At 57.8% G+C, this 19,649-nt stretch overlaps 2 protein-coding genes across 2 annotated transcripts; one reads left to right on the top strand and one right to left on the bottom strand.

Moving 5' to 3' along the window:
- The first annotated feature begins 432 nt into the window (after positions 1–432).
- Positions 433–6,156, top strand: LOC117647964 (translation elongation factor 2). The gene is made up of 7 exons (XM_034389981.1): positions 433–587; positions 1,446–1,660; positions 1,736–1,929; positions 2,960–3,168; positions 3,392–4,795; positions 4,875–5,190; positions 5,722–6,156. Exons 1-7 carry the CDS (start codon positions 585–587, stop codon positions 5,913–5,915), a joined length of 2,535 nt encoding a protein of 844 aa, XP_034245872.1. The 5' UTR covers positions 433–584; the 3' UTR covers positions 5,916–6,156.
- Positions 5,989–16,416, bottom strand: LOC117647965. Its single transcript, XM_034389982.1, has 5 exons — positions 15,266–16,416; positions 12,487–12,603; positions 10,707–10,811; positions 10,080–10,275; positions 5,989–6,434 (listed from the first exon to the last, which is right to left on the bottom strand). Exons 1-5 carry the CDS (start codon positions 16,361–16,363, stop codon positions 6,286–6,288), a joined length of 1,665 nt encoding a protein of 554 aa, XP_034245873.1. The 5' UTR covers positions 16,364–16,416; the 3' UTR covers positions 5,989–6,285.
- Between the last annotated feature and the right edge of the window lie 3,233 nt (positions 16,417–19,649).

Below are 19,649 nucleotides of genomic sequence, written 5' to 3'. Positions count from 1 at the left end.
GCGATTCAAAATCTTTGCGCGTTCCCGCGTCCGTGCCATGTGGAGGTGGCGCAACAGGTTCGCCAAATCCGATTTTCCACTCGACGCATTTAAAAACGAATTGTAAACGTAGTGCTCGGGCACTTGACTAATTTGGGTCGGCCTCGTGGAACTAAGTGATTTCTTTCGCCTTGCACAAGCTACTTTCAGCAGTCAATGCTTGTATCGGTTCGCTCTGAGACCCGTATGTTGGCACAGGTGTGAGAGGTTTACAGTGGTCATTTGGCTTGCAGTGGAATTCGCCTCAGAATTGCCATTTCAGACGGTTGTGAGTATACTAATGGCTATAGACTTGTTTAATCATTATGTCAAACACAACGGTGCTATCCAAGTTCGTAAAAGTTGTAAAAAGTTAAACCATTTTCGCCACCAGGTGGCGCGCGGAGCGCGGTCACCAGTGCCCTCTAACTCTCAAGGAACGTACCCCCAGAATGTTCTTCTTTCGAATCTGAACTGCCTCAGCGTGGCAGATCCTTTCCGAGGGAGAACGCCATTGTTGGCGTTTGAAGTTTTTACTTGCCTAGGATCATCCACCAACATCCAAGATGGTGCGTAATTTACAGGATTGATTTTATGACCGTTCGAAAGATAAAGATCCCGGCTTTCCGAGGAATATACTTGTTACAGAATTTAATCCGAACTGTTGTCAGAGTTTTCGCCAAATCTTATTGCACAATGGTCCGCAACATGTGAAAGGGCCGACGCGATCTGTCTCAATGTTTTTGCTTATATTTTGCCCATTAGTCTTCATACGACCAAATTGTTATTGAACCCTATTCGAACTTTTCCTACCTGTTCCTGCCGTTACCCAAATTACTTGCTCATCTGCCGTGATGAGGTTACATTTGTGGTTATGTTGTTCTGGGAAGTTTCCAACCGTCGGCCGCCAGCCGGCTGCGCCACTGGTAGTCTTTCCAAACGCGGGCTTGTTTGCCCTTTGATCAAACGTGGTTAATTCAGGATCTTGATGTTTGTCACCCCTCGCGGAAGGTTTAGCCTATTCCAAAGTTTTGGGCGATTGGGCTTTTCCTCTTTTCTGCCTCTCAATTCGCCTGCGTGACATTGCCACCCTCAAACGTGTCGGAAGGCTCGACCCGATTTGTGTTAGCGGGTGCGTCTCGCTTTATTGTACGAGGAAGAGAGCGGTCCTGATAGGGTCAACATATGTGAGGCGGGTGATGCAGGCACTGCCTTTGTGGTGGGGGCCCCTTAGCACTTAGTTAATAGCACTGTACAATTGACATCACTGACTCGACCACCCGAGCCTGTGCATGCCTCAACATGGTATGTGGTGTGGAGTTTTCAACTGACAACAGCATAATTTAGTTATTTTTTGCCACTTGTGTAGTAGGGTCATGGAAACTGGTTAAATTGTAGCTTTACACTTGATTTTCTCTTGTCTTCAGGTGAACTTTACGGTAGACGAGATCCGTGGGATGATGGACAAGAAGAAGAACATCCGTAACATGTCCGTCATTGCCCATGTGGATCACGGCAAGTCAACTCTGACAGACTCCCTTGTTTCTAAGGCCGGTATCATTGCTGGTGCCAAGGCTGGTGAAACTCGTTTCACTGACACCCGTAAGGATGAGCAGGATCGGTGCATTACCATCAAGTCAACGTAAGTAATTGGCGCGCATTTTCTGATGTTTTCCAATGTGTTCTAGCTGACATTATGTTTTGTTCCTCCCTCCAGTGCCATCTCTATGTTCTTTGAACTGCAAGAGAAGGATCTGGTCTTCATCACCAACCCTGACCAGCGTGACAAGAATGAGAAGGGTTTCCTTATCAACTTGATTGACTCTCCCGGTCACGTCGATTTCTCCAGTGAAGTCACTGCTGCTCTTCGTGTCACTGACGGTGCTCTGGTTGTTGTCGACTGTGTATCTGGTAAGTGAAAGGCTGGCGTCTGATCATTTTATTGTGGAGAAGCCCCTCTGCTGTTATATTAATGGCGCTTCACACTCCATTGGCACTTGTGATGTTTCTAACACAGACCTGTTCTGACTTAAAGTGAGGATTTGTTGTATCTGATTTGCCAATGAACCTGTAAGTAGTGCACAAGATAGCCCCCCTACCAATTTTTCACATGCAATGGCAACTGTGGTGAATTTTTCCTAGACCTTTTTTTAATTACTGAGAACTTGATCGTTGCTTTTACCTTCAAAGGTTTCTGTCGAAACTCTGTAATTTCCCTTCTATGACATTCCTTTGGCATTGGTGATGTTTCAAACACAGACCTGTTCTGAATTTAATTGAGGATTTGTTCATTCTGATTTGCCAATGAGCTACTGTACAGTAGAAATAGTTATCCCTCTTCAGTTTTCTTATTCAATTTTCTTGGAAGTAAATTGTAGATATGATCACTACTTGTATCAACTAAGGTTTCCACTTAATCCCTGTTATTTCCCTCAATGACAATCCATTGGCATATGTGATGTTTCTTACACAGACCTGTTCTGAATGGTAGTGAGGAATTGTTAATTCTGATATGCCAATGAGCTAGTAAGTAGTGCCCAAGATTGACTCCCCTTGAACTTTTCACATGCAGCGGCGATTGTCTAAAATGTCTCAGAATTGAGGATTTGGTAATTGCTTTCATCCCGTTGAAACCGTGTATTTTCCGTCAATGACTCTCCTTGGCATTCGTGATGTTTCTTACACAGACCTGTTCTGAATGGAAGTGAGGATTTGTTAATTCTGATTTGCCTAAGAGCTTTTAAGTACTGCAGAAGATTGTCCCCCTCAGTATTTTTCATGTATGATTTTATTATTGCTCTTATGAACTTAGTTTTCCATGGAATCAAACCCTCCTTTGCTCAGGGATACTCCTGTCATTTGTATTATGTTTTTGTGTCTTTGTTCGCCATTGACTTGCAATATATCCTGTTTATAATTGATTTTCTCCTCTCTTTCACAGGTGTCTGCGTGCAGACTGAGACTGTGCTGCGTCAAGCCATTGCTGAGCGTATCAAGCCTGTCGTGTTCATGAACAAGATGGACCGTGCTCTGCTTGAGCTGCAGTTGGAGTCAGAAGATTTGTACCAGACTTTCCAGCGTATTGTGGAAAACGTCAACGTCATCATTGCCACCTACAGTGACGACTCCGGCCCTATGGGTGAAGTGCGAGTAAGTTTTTCGATCACTCTATTATTTTTGGTTTCCACATAGCTTTTTTGCGTGGTATGGATTTTCATATCTTGCTTTGCATGTGGATAGACTAATTGTTCTTTAGTTTCGTTGTATGATGATCTTTTTCATGTGACTGAATAGGGGAACATACACATTTCTTAATACTGCCCACAATTTATATTTTCTATCTGATGGTACTGATCATATGTTTGATTTTCAGGTTGACCCCAGCAAGGGTTCAGTTGGTTTTGGTTCTGGTCTCCACGGCTGGGCCTTCACCCTCAAGCAGTTCGCTGAGATGTACTCTGAGAAGTTCAAGATCGATGTTGTGAAGCTCATGAACAGGCTCTGGGGTGAGAACTTCTTCAACGCCAAGACCAAGAAGTGGGCTAAGCAGAAGGAAGACGACAACAAGCGCTCTTTCTGCATGTACATCCTGGACCCCATCTACAAGATCTTCGACAGCATCATGAACTACAAGAAGGAAGAGACCGCCAACCTTCTGACCAAGATGGGCATCAAGCTGAACCACGAGGATGTTGACAAGGACGGCAAGGCCCTGCTCAAGGTTGTCATGCGTACCTGGTTGCCCGCTGGTGAGGCTCTGCTTCAGATGATTGCCATCCACCTTCCCTCCCCCGTGGTGGCCCAGAAGTACCGTATGGAGATGCTGTACGAAGGACCTCAGGACGACGAGGCCGCTGTTGGTATCAAGAACTGCGACCCCAACGCTCCCCTCATGATGTACGTGTCCAAGATGGTCCCCACCTCCGACAAGGGTCGTTTCTACGCCTTCGGTCGTGTGTTCTCCGGCAAGGTCGCCACCGGTATGAAGGCCCGCATCATGGGACCCAACTTCGTCCCTGGCAAGAAGGAAGATCTGTACGAGAAGGCCATTCAGAGGACCATCCTCATGATGGGACGTTACGTTGAAGCCATTGAGGATGTCCCCTCTGGTAACATCTGTGGTCTTGTCGGTGTGGACCAGTTCTTGGTCAAGACCGGCACCATCACCACCTTCAAGGATGCCCACAACATGAAGGTGATGAAGTTCTCCGTGTCCCCTGTCGTGCGTGTGGCCGTGGAGCCCAAGAACCCTGCCGATCTGCCCAAGCTTGTGGAAGGTCTGAAGCGTCTGGCCAAGTCAGACCCCATGGTGCAGTGCATCATTGAGGAGTCTGGCGAGCACATCATTGCTGGCGCTGGTGAGCTCCATCTTGAAATCTGTCTGAAGGATCTGGAGGAGGATCACGCCTGCATTCCCATCAAGAAGTCCGACCCCGTTGTGTCCTACCGTGAAACCGTCTCTGAGGAATCTGACCAGATGTGTCTGTCCAAGTCCCCCAACAAGCACAACCGTCTGTTCATGAAGGCTGTTCCCATGCCTGATGGTCTCGCTGAGGACATCGAGGACGGCAACGTGAACCCTCGTGATGAGTTCAAGGCTCGTGCCCGTTACCTGGGTGAGAAGTACGACTACGACGTCACTGAGGCCCGTAAGATCTGGTGCTTCGGTCCCGACGGCACCGGCCCCAACATGCTTCTTGACTGCACCAAGGGAGTCCAGTACCTGAATGAAATCAAGGACTCCGTTGTTGCTGGCTTCCAGTGGGCCACCAAGGAGGTAAGCATTTGTCCCACAGTTTTGCAGTTATTTCATCTCTTGCATTGATTTCTAATCGTTTGGTTTTACTTTCCCCCAGGGTGTCCTGTCTGAGGAGAACATGCGTGCTGTCCGATTCAACATCTATGATGTGACCCTCCACACTGACGCTATCCACAGAGGTGGTGGTCAGATCATTCCCACCACCCGTCGTTGCCTGTACGCCTCCCAGCTCACCGCTGCCCCCAGACTGATGGAGCCTGTGTACCTGTGTGAAATCCAGTGCCCTGAGGTTGCTGTGGGTGGTATCTATGGTGTCCTCAACCGCAGGAGAGGTCACGTGTTCGAAGAAATGCAGGTGGCTGGTACCCCTATGTTCGTCGTCAAGGCTTACCTTCCTGTCAACGAATCCTTCGGTTAGTATTCTTGTTATCTATGTAATTTGTACATGTATGCTAGGTTAAATTTTGCTTTTGAGTTACGGACGGATTATAGCGTGCCTGAAACTTTCAGGATGCTTTGGCTCCTCACATATCCTTTCAAGTCTAATAGATTACAAACGTTCTTTTTTTTTTTTTTTTCTAATGATGATTGTTCTGTTCTTAGTTTATCTATGATTATGATAAAGAACGGCCAACTGAAGGCACTTAGCTTATATCTCTGGTGTTGCACTTCGAATTCAAGCATTTTAGTTCCTATGATGATTCGTTCTGTTCTGAGTTATTCTATGACTTCAAAGAACGGCCATCTGAAGGGCCTCAGCTTGTGAGGTTTCATGTCTGGGGTTGCGCTTTAAATACTGTCAGTGTGGTTCTCATGATGATTGTTCTGTTCTTAGTTCTTCTATGATTATGTTTAAGAACGGCCAACTGAAGGGACTTAGTGATAGCAGGCAGCGCACTCTAGTTCTCTTGAACATGTTTCTAATCATTCGTGTCTTGTTTCAGGTTTCACCGCTGACCTCCGCTCGAATACCGGGGGACAGGCCTTCCCTCAGTGCGTGTTCGACCACTGGCAGGTCCTGCCCGGTGACCCCCTGGACGCTGGCACCAAGCCCTTCACCGTTGTCCAGGACATCCGTAAGAGGAAAGGTCTCAAGGAGGGTCTCCCAGACCTCCAGTCCTACCTCGACAAACTGTAAATTACTGTTTTTGTTAGGTGTAAGAAAATTGAAAAGCCTCTCGAATGTCATTTGCCAAAATTGTTTCTTTTGGGATTTTTTTAATGATATTTTACAGTTAAGTAATCTTCAATGGGTGGTATTTTTTTCTATTGTGGTTTTATTTGTTAACACTTTGAGTGGTTGCCATGCTAGAGGATTGCTGAGAGAAAGACCGTATGTAAGAATGTGACATGAAATACAATGTCGGGAACCAATTTTACCTGTGTCTGTTTGTGTAAACCATCTTCCCGAACCAATCATTTAAACTCTGCTAGGATACAAGTGGGGCAGCAGTGACACAATGACACGTTTAGGGATTAGTTTTATTGTCAAAGGACTGTACAGTTCGCTATCTTTCGCCGCCCTTGCAGCATCTTTCGTGGACGCTTATTCGGTCGGGGCTGAACTTGCGACCACAGTGAGCGCAAGGGATTAGTTGGGACAGGTGTGCTTGCCACGCGGCCTCGGCTGACGCATCGATGTCCACCGTCCCCGCATCTGAAAACACCAAAACGTGAAATTACAAACGGGAATTCGTCTTACGACGACAGTTGTGAAGAGGCCGCCGCGGCTGCTGAGTTTGCAGAACGGCAATCGCGTTTTGATAGCGCTATCAGGACGGCGCGAGTGACGTCAATACTCCATGCCTCCCGATCCCGTTGCCGCGCGGAGTATCGCCACTGGCCCGGGGACACGTTAGTGGTTAGAGGGAAGGGAGGACCGAGGGCCTCGTAGAGTTAGTTGCACAGTGTGCATGCATGCCCCGGGACTAACCAGTCTAGCGCCTAGCTTGGCTGTTGGTACAAGCGTGCTCATGGGTTTGGATCCGGTCGGGGAAAAACCGGCGACCACAGTTCCGGCACGGCACTAGAGACTCGGTGTGGTTTGCCCAAATGCGGTCGAAGGTCCTCCAGTAGTCCACGTCGCCGTCCTCTGCAAACGTGGCAACAAACGGGCACTTTTTGGTGTGGCTGTGGCACTTGATGTAGAGCGAGGAGGGCTCCACCGCGGACGCCAGGCGTTACGTAACGAGTGCTCGGTGGCCACGAAGGAAATACTGCCTGCCTGGCCCAGCCGCTATCCGTGGCGTATCTCCCAACCTGTAACCTTTCCTCAGGCTAGACGTGCCTTAAGGCATTCCCGGCCTGCTTCAAGGGAAACTTCGATCCAGGCCGGCGCGGCGGCAAGTAACAGGAGAGTCAGCCCTTTCGCGCGACTTCGCACATGGCGAGGCGTAAGTGTGACGTGGAGAGAGAGATAGACAGACATAAGGGAGAGAGGCGCACAGTGGGCCAGAAGACCGGTGTAAGCGGTCTAAACTCAAAACGCGTTTTGAGCTCCAGATTCGCTAAATGGGACTCGAACCGAACGGGTGACCCCACCAATGGTTTCCTCGTTCGGAAAGCAATCCATTGGTGGGGTCACACGTTCGGTTTGAGTCCCATTTAGCGACTCTGGAGCTCAAAACGCGTCTGGAGTTTTGGCCGCCTCCACCGGTCTTCTGGCAAATCCACTGTGAGGCGTACCGTCGCCATGCTGGCACCCGTCCGGCGCTGTCCGCCCGGCAATGGCGGCATAGGCAGCCAGGCCTACAGCCGTGTCGAGGCGCGCGGCCAGGCCTACCCGGCCGGGCGGTCCGGCTCCCCTGCCAGTGTGCAAGTTACTGTTAGTCTGACGCTTTGCGCTGACCCGTCTAGTCTAGCGCGTCTAGCGATGCGGACTACAGTTACAGTTGGCTCATTTACTGGGGTGCACAGTGGGCCAGAAGGCCAGTGGAGGCGGCCAAAACTCTAGACGCGTTTTCAGCTCCAGAGTCGCTAAACAGGACTCGAAGCGAGCGTGTGACCCCACCAATGGATTCCTCGTTCAAAGAGCAATCCATTGGTGGGGTTACACGTTCGGTTCGAGGCCTATTTAGCGACCCTGGAGCTCAAAACGCGTTTAGAGTTTTGGCCGCCTCCACTGGTCTTCTGGCCCACTGTGGGGTGGCTCTAGGACGATGAGAGTTAGTCGGTGGCGTAGTGAGTAGTGGGCACTAGAGTTGTAAAAACGAATTGAGGAATAGTTGGAAGGAGGTGAAAGAAGAAAGGTTTGCCTTATGAGGAGATTGCGGAGAGACAAAGAGTGAAAAGTGGCGATAGGATGAATTCAATTTTCTACGCCTAGGGCGCTATCCAACTTGTGACGTTAGGTGGCGATCTTCCTACCCACCAAATACTCCAAAACTAAACTGCAGCGACGATCGCGGAGAAGACAAAACTGCTAAGCCTTGGCAGCTAGAGGCAGTGCCAGCGGTGGCGTGCAGCCCAACGCGGCCGTCGGCGACGTCGATGACGTCACCAATGACGTCATCGACGTGGGCGTGAATGTTAGTTGGTCTGCGCTGCAGGCGGTGGCGGCGGTGGCTTCTAGCTCGCTTCTAGCTGACCTGTGAAGATGAACTCCGGCTTCTGGGGCTCCGGCCGCTGCAGGTGGGGCGGCAGCTGGGCGTTCTGCACGCGCCACTTCTGGAGGCACTGCGGCTCGTGGATGGACAGGGACTGCAGCCCGAACATCTGGCCGCAGAGGTAGCAGCGCAGCGGACGGCCGCGCCCCTTGGCGTTGGCCTTCAGGGGGGCGTTCTTGCGGGCGGTCGCCGCCGGCGCCTTGGCGGCCGCCGACGCCGTGGCCTCCGCCAGGACGACGCCGTCCTCGCCGACCCACGCGCTTTTGATCTTGGGCTGCTCTGCGGCTGCGGGGGCCGTCGACGGCGTGGTCCGGGCGCGGTCGGCCTTCAGCTTGCCGGGGGCGGGGGTGGGGCCGGGGGCGGGGGCGGGGGCCTTGGACGGGAACTCTATGGCAAGGGGCTTGCCTTCTGACGGGCCTTCTAGCTGCGGGCAGTCTGTGGACAAGGGTGGGGGAGCGTCAAAAACAAAAACAACAAAAAACAGACAGAACGAAAAATGCGGCCCGAGGGCTGGCTGCAAAGGAGCGCGCAAAAAACTCGCTACACATTGGCACTATCTGTGGGGGTGACTGTCGCGAGGGAAGTCCCGGAAGTGAGTCACTGCGACCGGAAGTAGTGCTTGCGGATGGGGCCGTGGTTGCACACCCTGCAGCGGTACGTCGTGCTGCCGTCGGCCTCCACCTGGAAGCTCGGCCGGCACCAGTTCTCCGCCGGGCGTGCCGCTCGCTGCGCCACCGTGGACGGCGAGGACGAGCACGACGAGGACGAGGACGAGGAGTCCGTCGACGACGCCGGCGCGTCGCCCGGCGCTGGGTCCGGGATGACGGCCGCCGGCATGGCCGCCGCGGCGCTGGCCAGGGCGAGGAGGAACGGCGCCAGCGGGCTGGCCTCGACGTCGGCGTCGACGGAGCGCTCCGGCGCCGAGTAGGGCTGCGTCGGCAGCAGCACGTCCATCACGGAGCCCGCCTTGCGCCGCAGCAGCGCGTCGCCGGGGCTCACCTCCTCGTCATCGTCGTCGTCGTCAGAGGAGTCGTCCGGGGCCGCGGGGGCAGGGGGAGGGGGCCGCGGGGGGGACTTGTAGGCGGAGCGCTGGCGGTGTTTCGTGGACAGGCTCACGCGCGGCCTGCCGGCCTGCGGGGACGGGGGTTGCCCTGGGGCGTCGCCGACGGGGGTCTGTCCAGTGGCGGCGTCGGGGACGGAGCGTCCTGTCGGGGTGTGTCCAGTCACGGGGTGAGGGTGGTCCGCCGGGCTCTGCGCCTTCACAGTGTACCCATCAGGGTTGCCGGTAGGACTCGTCGTTCGCTTGGGGGCTCTGCTGGGGGTCACCGGGGCGGCCTGGGGCTCGTGAAGCGAGTCCAGCGAGGGTTGCTGCAGGCTTGGGTGCTGCTCCCCGAAGTCCGCGCCCTGCGACCGCGCCTTGGAGGGCATGCGACGACGCGCCCCTCGCTCGGAGTGCTCGAGGTGGTCGGGGCTGCTCGCCGCGCAGTCCGCGGCCGGGGCCGGGACCTCTATGAGGGGCTCGGAGCGCGCGCGGACCGTGCGCCCTGCGCGTGCCCGGAGCGGCTGCAGGCGCTGGGCCGTGGGGGTGGGCAGTAGGGGCAGCAGGGGGTCGACGGCGAACCCGAGCGGCTGGAACGCCTGGAAAGGCGGCAGGGCCTGGGGGTGGGGGGACCTGCTCGGCCCGCTCTGACTCTGACCTCTGGGCTTGTCGAGGGCCTGGGCCGCGGCGTCCTCGCCGTGCAGCTGCTGCCACTTCTTGAGGCACTGCGGCTCGTGGATGCCGATGGAGCGCGTGCCGAACTTCTTGCCGCAGAGGTAGCACTCCACCAGCGGGGAGCTGCGCCCGCCGCGCGACCCCATGGACCCGATGGAGTCGGCCTGCGACTGCGGCTCCTGGAGGAGAAGAGCGAGTGCTCGAGTTAGAAACAGACACACAGTGGGCCAGAAGACCGGTGGAGGCGGCCAAAACTCTAGACGCGTTTTGAGCTCCAGAGTCGCTGAACAGTCGAACCGAACGTGTGATCCCACCAATGGTTCCCTCGTTCGGAGAGCAATCCATTGGTGGGGTCACACGTTCGGTTCGAGTCCCATTTAGCGACTCTGGAGCTCAAAACGCGTTTAGAGTTTCGTTCCCCGCCGCCGGTCGTCTGGCCCACTGTGAGGCGAAGGAACAACGGAAACCATAGTCCGATTTGACAAGAACTGTGCAACGGCAGACCGATTCCGATTGGTTTCATCGCTCTGTCTCTCTCGCGAGACGGACCGCGGCGGAACCAGAGGGAACGCCCCATGAGTGCGAGAGAGACAGAGCGGTGCCGACTCACTCCTCCGACGGCGTGCTGCTTCTTGAAGCACACCCGCTCGTGCGAGTTGATGCGGTCCGGGCAGAAGCGGCGCAGGCAGTTGGGGCACTGGACGGAGTCCGCTCTCTGCAACAAGGCACACTCTCACAAAAAGCACTTCGGCGGTTTCTGCTCACGCTCACTCGCGTCTTTGAATTTCAGAGGGCCAACAGACACGCACAAAGCAACCCCGCAGTGGCAGGCGGCCAAAATCCTAGACGCGTTTTGAGCTCCAGAGTCGCTGAATGGGACTCGAACTGAACGTGTGACCCCACCAATGGATTACTCTCCAAACGAGAAATCCATTGGTGGGGTCCATTGGGTCGAGTCCCGTCTCGCGACTCTGCGGAGCTAAAATCGCGTCCGGGATTTTGACCACGCCCACTGTGCAACGCCCCAATGATTCTGTGTAAACTCGCAGTTTGCCCCGCGACTCACGAGGTACTCGTCACTCTTGAGGTGGAACCAGTTGGTCCTGAGCACCTCCATGTAGGCCTTCCGGCTTGCCGGGGGCACGATTCGCCGGTCGTCGACGTCGTCCTGGCCGTCGTCCTGGCCGGCCGGGCCGTCGCGGGGGCGGGGCGGGGGCGGGGCTGGGGGCGGGGACCGGGCGCGGCGGTCGTCGTCGGGGCCGTACACCACCAGGGCGAAGTCCTCGCCGGTGTGCGTCATGGTGGGGGCGGCTGGGGGTGGTTGGGGGCGGCTGGGGGCGGCTGAGGCAGGTCAGGCATACTGACAGATCTCAAGCGTACTTTTACCCCTTTCTCCCAGCGCAGTGGCTGCCACACTTGGCTAAGTGTATCCGCTCTTCTCCCGCCTGTCTAAATGCATGGGACTATTTCTTCTGAGGACGTCAAGATAACCTACTTTTCCCTGCTAGCGACATTAAAAACAAGTAAGACGCTTTGTACTCCGGGTTGCCTCTCCCTCCCCTCCCTACAGTGGGCCAGAAGATAGGTGGAGGCGGCCAAAACTCTAGGCACGTTTTGAGCTCTAGAGTCGCTAGACAGGACTTGAACCACACGTGTGACCCCACCAATGGATTGCTCGTTCGGAGAGCAATCCATTGGTGGGGTCACACGTTCAGTTCGAGTCCCTTTTAGCGACTCTGGAGCTCAAAACGCGTCTGGAGTTTCGGCCGGTTCCACCGGTCTTCTGGCCCACTGCGCCCCCTTCCGCCGCAACTGCTCTACCCGGCAGCCCCCCTTTCTGCGATTACCACACTATAAAACCTCCGGCTGGTTTCCTCCGCTGGTTCACTGGAAGCCGCGCTGAAAGCTCGCGCCGTCGCAGTATGCAATTGCCGACCAGAGGAGACCGAGCGCCACTGGGCACCACTGGGTCAGCCCGCCGACTCGCTCCGTCGCTCTGTCTCTCTCGCACCCGTACCCCTTACGGAGCGCCCTGCGAGTGCGAGAGAGACAGCGACGCAGGCACGCCCCCAGCGCATTTGAATAATGGGCCGCTGACCGAGTTGCACAGTGTTTCCAACAATTTTTCATTCCGCCTCGGCTTCAAGACTTGAGGCGCACAGTGGGCCAGAAGACCAGCGGAGGCGGCCAAAACTCTGGACGCGTTTTGAGCTCCAGAGTCGCTGAATGGGAGTCGAACCGAACGTGTGACCCCACCAATGGATTGCTCTCCGAACGAGGAATCCATTGGCGGGGTCCACACGTTCGGTTCGAGTTATGTCTGGTGACTCACGTGTCCAGAGTTTTGTCCGCCTCCCGCGCGACGGGGCAGCTCAGCGAATGAGTCTCACCTTAGACGAGTCCCAGGCGAACTTGTTCCAGTCCTCGACGGTGATGGGGCCGGCGGGCTTCTCGGGCAGGTGCCTCTGCCACTGCGGGGGGAGCTTCGAGTTTTGCAGTTGCCATCGCTGGAAAGCACAGAGAGAGCACATTCAGATTCAGGTCCGCATTGCAGTTCGGGTGAAGGGCGGGACAAACTTCTCTCCGGCGGCCATATCCTACCCCACGCCGACCCGGGCCAACCCCTTGTCGATGAGATGACGCTGGGGGTGGGGGTGGGGGGGGGGTGCCGCGAGGGTGGCGAACCGTGCTAGGCACCACGGAGCCACCCTGCCACCCGTCAAGGTGCGGCACCAGAAAAAGGGGGGGGGAGTCGCGACCCTGGTTTATTGCATCTAGGGGCGTACGCTTCAACAGCGCCCCGGGCCAAAGGTCGACTCGAGCCGCGCCTCGCAGAACAGGAATAGAAGCAGTATTTCTATGGCGCTTTTGCTCACGGCGTCCAAAGGGAGGCGGCCGCGGAGTACAGTGGGCCAGAAGACTGGCGCAGGCGGCCAAAGCTCTAGACGCGTTTTGAGCTCCAGAGTCGCTAAATGGGACTCGAACCGAACGTGTGACCCCACCAGTGGATTGCTCTCCGCACGAGGAATCCATTGGTGGGGTCACACGTTCGGTTCGAGTCCCATCTAGCGACTCTGGAGCTCAAAACGCGTATAGAGTTTTGGCCGCCGGCGCCAGTCTTCTGGCCCACTGTGCGGAGGGCAGCACCACGCTGCTAGAAACAGCATTATTTCCAACAGTGCACCAACGAAGAGGCACAGAGGTCGGCGCACCCGCCCGCCTCATGGATGGCGATGTGCAGAAAATGACACCCCCTCTCTCTTTCTTTACTGCCTGCCGAACGGCGCCGGGGCTGCGGGGGCTCCGCCTCAAGTCGGTGCCCCGCGCGAGGCTACCTCACCCCACACCAGAATTGCAGTGCCCGTCGTCTCTCAGCTCCATTCAAGAGGAATAACATCGTGGACGCACAGCGAAGCACGGCACCCCGCCGTCTCGGTGACACGGCAGTAAACTCACCCTGGAACCGGTTCCGGATTTCACTGTTTTTTTTTCTCTTTCTTCCCAGTTTCCACTCGGACTTTTTCTATTTTTTTTTCCTTTTTCCACTTTTGTTTTGCCAAGCCGCGGTGGTGTTATGTGCCCATGACGGCTCCCCCCGCGGGGCGGCGTGGCTCGGCTCGGCTGCCTCGGCTGGGCCGGGGAAGGGTCGAGGGACGCTGCTGGTTCCCATGGCGATGGACAATCGACACCATCAACACGGGCATCGGCCTGCCTGCCGCCACGCAGTGGGCCAGAAGACCGGTGGAGGCGGACAAAACTCTGGACGCGTTTTGAGCTCCAGAGTCGCTAAACAGGACTCGAAGCGAACGTGTGACCCCACCAATGGATTGCTCTCCGAACGAGGGTTCCATTGGTGGGGTCACACGTTCGGTTCGAGTCCCATTTAGCAACTCTGGAGCTCAAAACGCATCTAGAGTTTTGGCCGCCACCCCGTTCCGTTCCTGGAGTTTCCAGTAACGGTCTAGCACGCTGGAAATAGCGCGGCCTCCATGCAACGCAAGCAACACGCCGGCCAAAGCAGGGAAAGCAGCCTATTCGCGGCGCGTGACGTCACTGGCGGACTGCAGTGCCATTCGGCGGTGACGTCATCCGCCGGTGTCTCTCTCGCACGCAGACGGGACGCTCCATGAGTGCGAGAGAGACGGCAGTCCGGATCTCAAAAGACGTCTAGAATTTTGGCCACCTCCACCGGTCTTCTGGCCCACTGTGCGACGTGTGGACTGGAAAGGTCAAGCGGGAGGCTTCGCGCTCTGTCTCTCTCGCACCCCTACGCGCTGCGCGATGCCCCTGCGGTGCGAAAGAGACAGAGCAACCCAGTGCTGCACCGCCAAGGAGCTCTCTGCCCGCCGGCACACCCCGGCAGCGGAGCTGGTCGACCTGGCCTTGACTCGGTAAAGTAGAGCAACCCCCTTTCCCCCTCTACAAGCGTCTGCAAAAATGCACAGTGTGCCACACGCAGCCGGAGTGCACTCGTCAATAAAGGCAGCAAGCGAGCCCTGCCGGATGGCCTTGGCAAGGCCACCGCGCCCCAAGAATCTCCGTTATCGTGGTGAAGATTCTCCCTATTGTGGTGAAAATTTCTGTGGTGAAGATTCACCACGTTCACCATTATACCTCCGCTGTGGTTCCGGAACGGGGGGCGCTCATCGCGACCGTCCCGGGATTCCCTCTGAGCCTCTTGTCAAACCGTGCCGAACCGTGCTCCGGACTTGTTTCGATTTCCCGCGCCATAATAACAGAGGCCCCCCCCCTTCCCCCTTTTCTCTCTCTGCCCTAACGGGCCGCCGCCAAATCGGGCGCGGCGGTCTGGGAATTCACCAGCCACGCGACGCGAGACCGTTTTCGCGGTAATAAATTCGCGAGTGCGACAGAGACAGGCAAGGCAAACGAGAGCAATTTGGCGGCGGCACGCAGTGGGCCGGAAGACCGGCGAGGCGGTCAATACTCTAGACGCGTTTTGAGCTCCAGAGTTACTAAACAGGACTCGAACAGAGCGTGTGACCGTACCAATGGATTCCTCGTTCGGAGAGCAATCAGTTGGTGGGGTCACACGTTCGGTTCGAGTTCCTATTTAGCGACTCTGGAGCTCAAAACGCGCCCGGGATTTTGACCACCTCCACCGGTCCTCTGGCCCACTGTGCGGCAGGGTAGGCCGAGGCGGGCGCTCACCTGGATGCACTGGGGCTCGTGCAGGGGCAGCGACGCCGTGCCGAACTCCCTGCCACACACGTAGCACACGACGATCCGGGGCCCGCGCGCCGCCCGGGAGGGGCTGGCGGGGCTGTCCGCGTCCACGAAGTGCGTCACCAGGAAGGCGCCCTTGGCGACCGGCGAGCCCTTCGACGGCGAGGCCCTCCTGGACGCGGCCTTGAAGCCCTTGGGCGCGGGGGAGTGGACGGCGACCGGCGCGTCGGCGCCCTCGGAGCCCCGCCGCGGCCGGTACTTGATGGCCACGGGCTTCTTGACGACGTTCTTGACGGGCAGGTCGGGCTGCGGCACCCGGAGCTGCGGCTGCGGCGCGGCGAGCGGCAGGTGCCCCTTGACGTTGCCCTGGTTGGCCTTGCCGGGCTGCTTGGGGTGGCTGTGGAGTCGCTCCGGCAGCTCCGGCCGGCCGCACGTCCGGCACGGCTCCGGGACCTGCTCGCGCGCGGCGAGGATGTCCTCGAGGCCGAGTCCCAGGCCGCGGCGCCGGCCGGGCTTGGCGTCCATGGCGCTGGGCGCGGCGGGCACGAGCTCGTTGTTGTTGAGGTTGCTGAGCGGCGGCCGCTGCCTCTTCAGCGCCGGGACGCGGAAGGTGCGGTTGAGGCGGTTGTTGCGCCGCACGCGGTACGTGCCGAAGCGCTGCTCGTCCTCCGCCCAGCTGCTCTCGTCCTCGTCGTCCTCCTCGATGACGGCCTTCTTCTGGCGGACGAGCGCGCCGCCGCCGCGGGGCCGGCGCCCGGCCACGGGGGTCAGCTGCTGCTCGTCGCTGGACGCGTCGGACCGCGAGGACGCCCTGGAGGCGCGGCGCGGCGGCTTGGGGCTCGGCGTGGCCGCGAGCACGCCGACGACGCCCTTACGACACACGTTGAGCAGGCCGCGGCGCGTGAGCGTCGTCATGTCCAGGTGGCCGAGCAGGGCGATGTCCAGCACGACCGGCTTGTCCAGCGTGGCGGTGCGCGGCCGGCCGCCATCGTCGGCGTCCCTGCCGCGGCCCTTCGGCGGCCACGTCGACGTGTCCAGCGCCAAGCTCAGCGTCTTGGCCGCGCCGCGGGTCTTGAGCTTCATCGCGGTCTTGGTCGTCCTGGTGGCGGCGGCGGCCCTCCGTCCCGCAGCATCGGGGCGCCCGGTCGGACTGGCGGACTGTCGCGGCGAGAGCTTCGGACGGCGCTGGACCGGCCAGGGGACCGGGGGCCCCGCCAGGTGACTCAGCAACAACAAGACCCGTGCGCCCACGCCCGGCACGTGAGAGCGGCGCGGCGGCGCGGCGGCGCGCTGCAGCTCTTGTTGCTGCTTGTTGTTGTTTTGTTGGTGTTGATGACGTCGCGGCGCGTCGTGGTCCAGGACGCCCAGGATGACGGCGGCACGGCGCGGCGGTGTGTCATGCGCGGTGCCCTATTTGGGCGGACACAAGTCTCGGCGTGCTGCCCGCTTGGCGGTCGTGGGAAGCTCGGCGCGCGTCCTGGTCGTGAACATGATACTCTGCAGGCTGGACGCGACGCGGGGGTGGCGGCGTGCAGTGCCGCGCCGGGCGTACGGGTCGCCGCCGCCGCTAGGGTTGCCACCAGGGAGTCGGTCCCGAGACACAGCAAGACGGAGGGGCTCGCCGTCGTGCGCCTGCCGCCGCCTCCGCGCCGCAACTGGCCTCAACGTAAACGCCGTCCCCTCCAGGTCGAACCACCCCCAGTCCAGTCCCTGAGCGCGCGGCGCACCGCCCTAGGTCGCCGCCTCCCCCTCACCCCTTCCCGCCCTCTCCCTCACACTCATGGAGCGTAGCGTGCGGGTGCGAGAGAGACAGTGCGGCGAACTGCCGCCAGGGACCCCACCAATGGATTCCTCGTTCAGAGAGCAATCCATTGGTGGGGTCACACGTTCGGTTCGAGTCCTACTTAGCGACTCTGGAGCTCAAAACGCGTCTAGAGTTTTGGCCGCCTCCACCGGTCTTCCGGCCCACTGTGCTACGCGCCACCACACTGTACAAGCTGCGGGTTTCCAGAGATTTTGAGCGCTCTAGGGGACCACGGGTCACAGGATTTCTCGAGTGGTTTTCGGGGTTCCTCGGTTCATCGCGACAGTGCGACAGGCTGATTCCGAAGCGCGGCGCCGTCTCGCTCGCACTCATGGGACGTGCCGTAGGGCCGTAGGGGTGCGAGAGAGACAGACACACTGCACGAATGGCGCGAAGAAGGAGCCCCGTGCGTGACGGAGCCCTATTCAATGCCCTATTGGTTGCCGGATGGCGCCGCGGAGCCGCGGACGAAAACGGGGGGGAGGGGGTTTTACGGTGGGGTGGAACGGGTACAACGCCTCCGGGGTCGCCGCTGGTGCTTTCTTGGTGTGCGGCCGAGGCTCGTGCGGTGGTTGTTCGGTTGTCCCGAGCGCCGCACAAAGTCTGCGCTTGCAGAATGCAAAACAGTCTGCCAGGTTCTCCATAATCCGCACCTCATGCGAGTGACCATCTGACAGAACAACGTATCTTCATAGGAAATCCCATTGTAGATACGCTGTTATGTACGAATGCCGCACATGTAAACTACGGGAAACATTTACGCGGAACCCCCGCAGGTAAAAAAAGGCACATCTTTTCACTAATGTCAGTGTATCCAGCCAGGGGCCCAGGACCTGGGCCGCACCTAACGACTAAAATGAACAAACACACCCGGAAAGTTGCTCGCTGGCCTCTCCGTCTTGGTCCTCGCGGGCGATGACCCTTTTGGGCTGCTGGCGCGGTAAACTTCCCGCAGGCTTTCCTCGTGAGCGCTATCAGTGCGCACAACGCCGAAAAAGCGGCGAGGCCCGCGTGTAGGCACAGTGGGCCGGAAGACCGGTGGAGGCGGACAAAACTCTAGACGCGTTTTGAGCTCCAGAGTCGCTGAATGGGACTCGAACCGAACGTGTGACCCCACCAATGGATTGCCCTCCGAACGAGGAACCCATTGGTGGGGTCACACGTTCGGTTCGAGTCCTGTTTAGCGACTCTGGAGCTAAAAACGCGCCTAGTGTTTTGGCCGCCTCCACCGGTCCTCCGGCCCACTGCGCACGGTCCGCTAGCATTCTGACGTAACGCTCATTTAAGGTCAATGGAGCGTCGAGTCGCGTACGTCTCGTATCCGTCTAATTTCATCATTCTCAAACGACTTACATTGCTGCCGGACGCGACTTCGGGCAGGATTTCGGTGTGCCAGTCGTGCGACCATAGGCGCCCCCCAAGGCTACTGGTGCACTCATCCGGCCACGCTTACTTCAGCCGAGTCGTTGGAACGACGCTCGTTTCGGGAATCCGAGCGACGTCACCTGCCGCACAAAATTCCCCCCACAGTGGGCCAGAAGACCGGTGGGCGGCCAAACTCTAGACGCGTTTTGAGCTCCAGAGTCGCTAAACGGGACTCGAATCGAACGTGTGACCCCACCAATGGATTCCTCGTTCGGAGAGCAATCCATTGGTGGGGTCACACGTTCGGTTCGAGGCCCATTTAGAGACTCTGGAGTTCAAAACGCGTCTAGAGTTTTGGCCGCTTCACCGGTCTTCTGGCCCACTGTGCCCCCCCCTTTATTTTTCAGGCGGTACACTGAGTGCACTCATCGCGGCCCACGCTCTCTTCCCACCGCCCGAGTCGTTTTAGGAAGGCGACGCCTCGTTGCCTCGCGCTCGCTTTGGTTTTATTCCGCCCAGCGCGGAGCGTCTTGGATGGATACCAGTACACTGTCCCTGATCTAAGACGCGTTTTGAGCTCCAGAGTCGCTAAATGGGACTCGAACCGAACGTGTGACCCCACCAATGGATTCCTCGTTCGGAGAGCAATCCATTGGTGGGGTCACACGTTCTGTTCCAGTCACATTTAGCGACCCTGTAGCTCATAACGCGTCCGGGATTTTGACCGCCTCCACCGGTCTTCTGGCCCAATGTGCAGTAGGTCAGCGCCTAACGAGGTTCGGGTAGGCAACCCGCAACACACCTCTGCGCTGAAGCCAAGCGGTTGCCTACGCGCACGGCGCTTGCGGTCCGTACTGCCAGCGCTGCTTTTCGCGAACAGAGTGCGTGGACGAGCAAAATCGCCAAGCCGTCAGGTTTTCCGGCGATGTCTCGACCGGCGTCGTCCAAGTTTCGCTGCGGTAGCCGAGCGCGGCCCGACGGCTGCAATGCGGAAGCCGCGGCCAGGAAGAACAGTGCCGTGGCCAGAGGTAGGGTTGCCACCCTTGCAGGGGCCAGCTTTGGGCCCCTCGGGCAGGGGCAACGACCTGGGGCCTAGGGGCAACCCTATCCGTGAAAGGGGCGCACCTTGCGAGGAGTGCGACAGAGACGGGGAGCTGAACGCACCGGGCGAGTCGGAGGGCAGAGAGAGGGGGAGAGAGA

Source organism: Thrips palmi, unplaced genomic scaffold (genome assembly GCF_012932325.1).
Source record: "Thrips palmi isolate BJ-2018 unplaced genomic scaffold, TpBJ-2018v1 HiC_scaffold_3, whole genome shotgun sequence".
NCBI lineage: Eukaryota > Metazoa > Arthropoda > Insecta > Thysanoptera > Thripidae > Thrips > Thrips palmi.
Note: the sequence above shows the minus strand (reverse complement) of the source record. Positions and strands in the feature narration are given on the sequence as shown.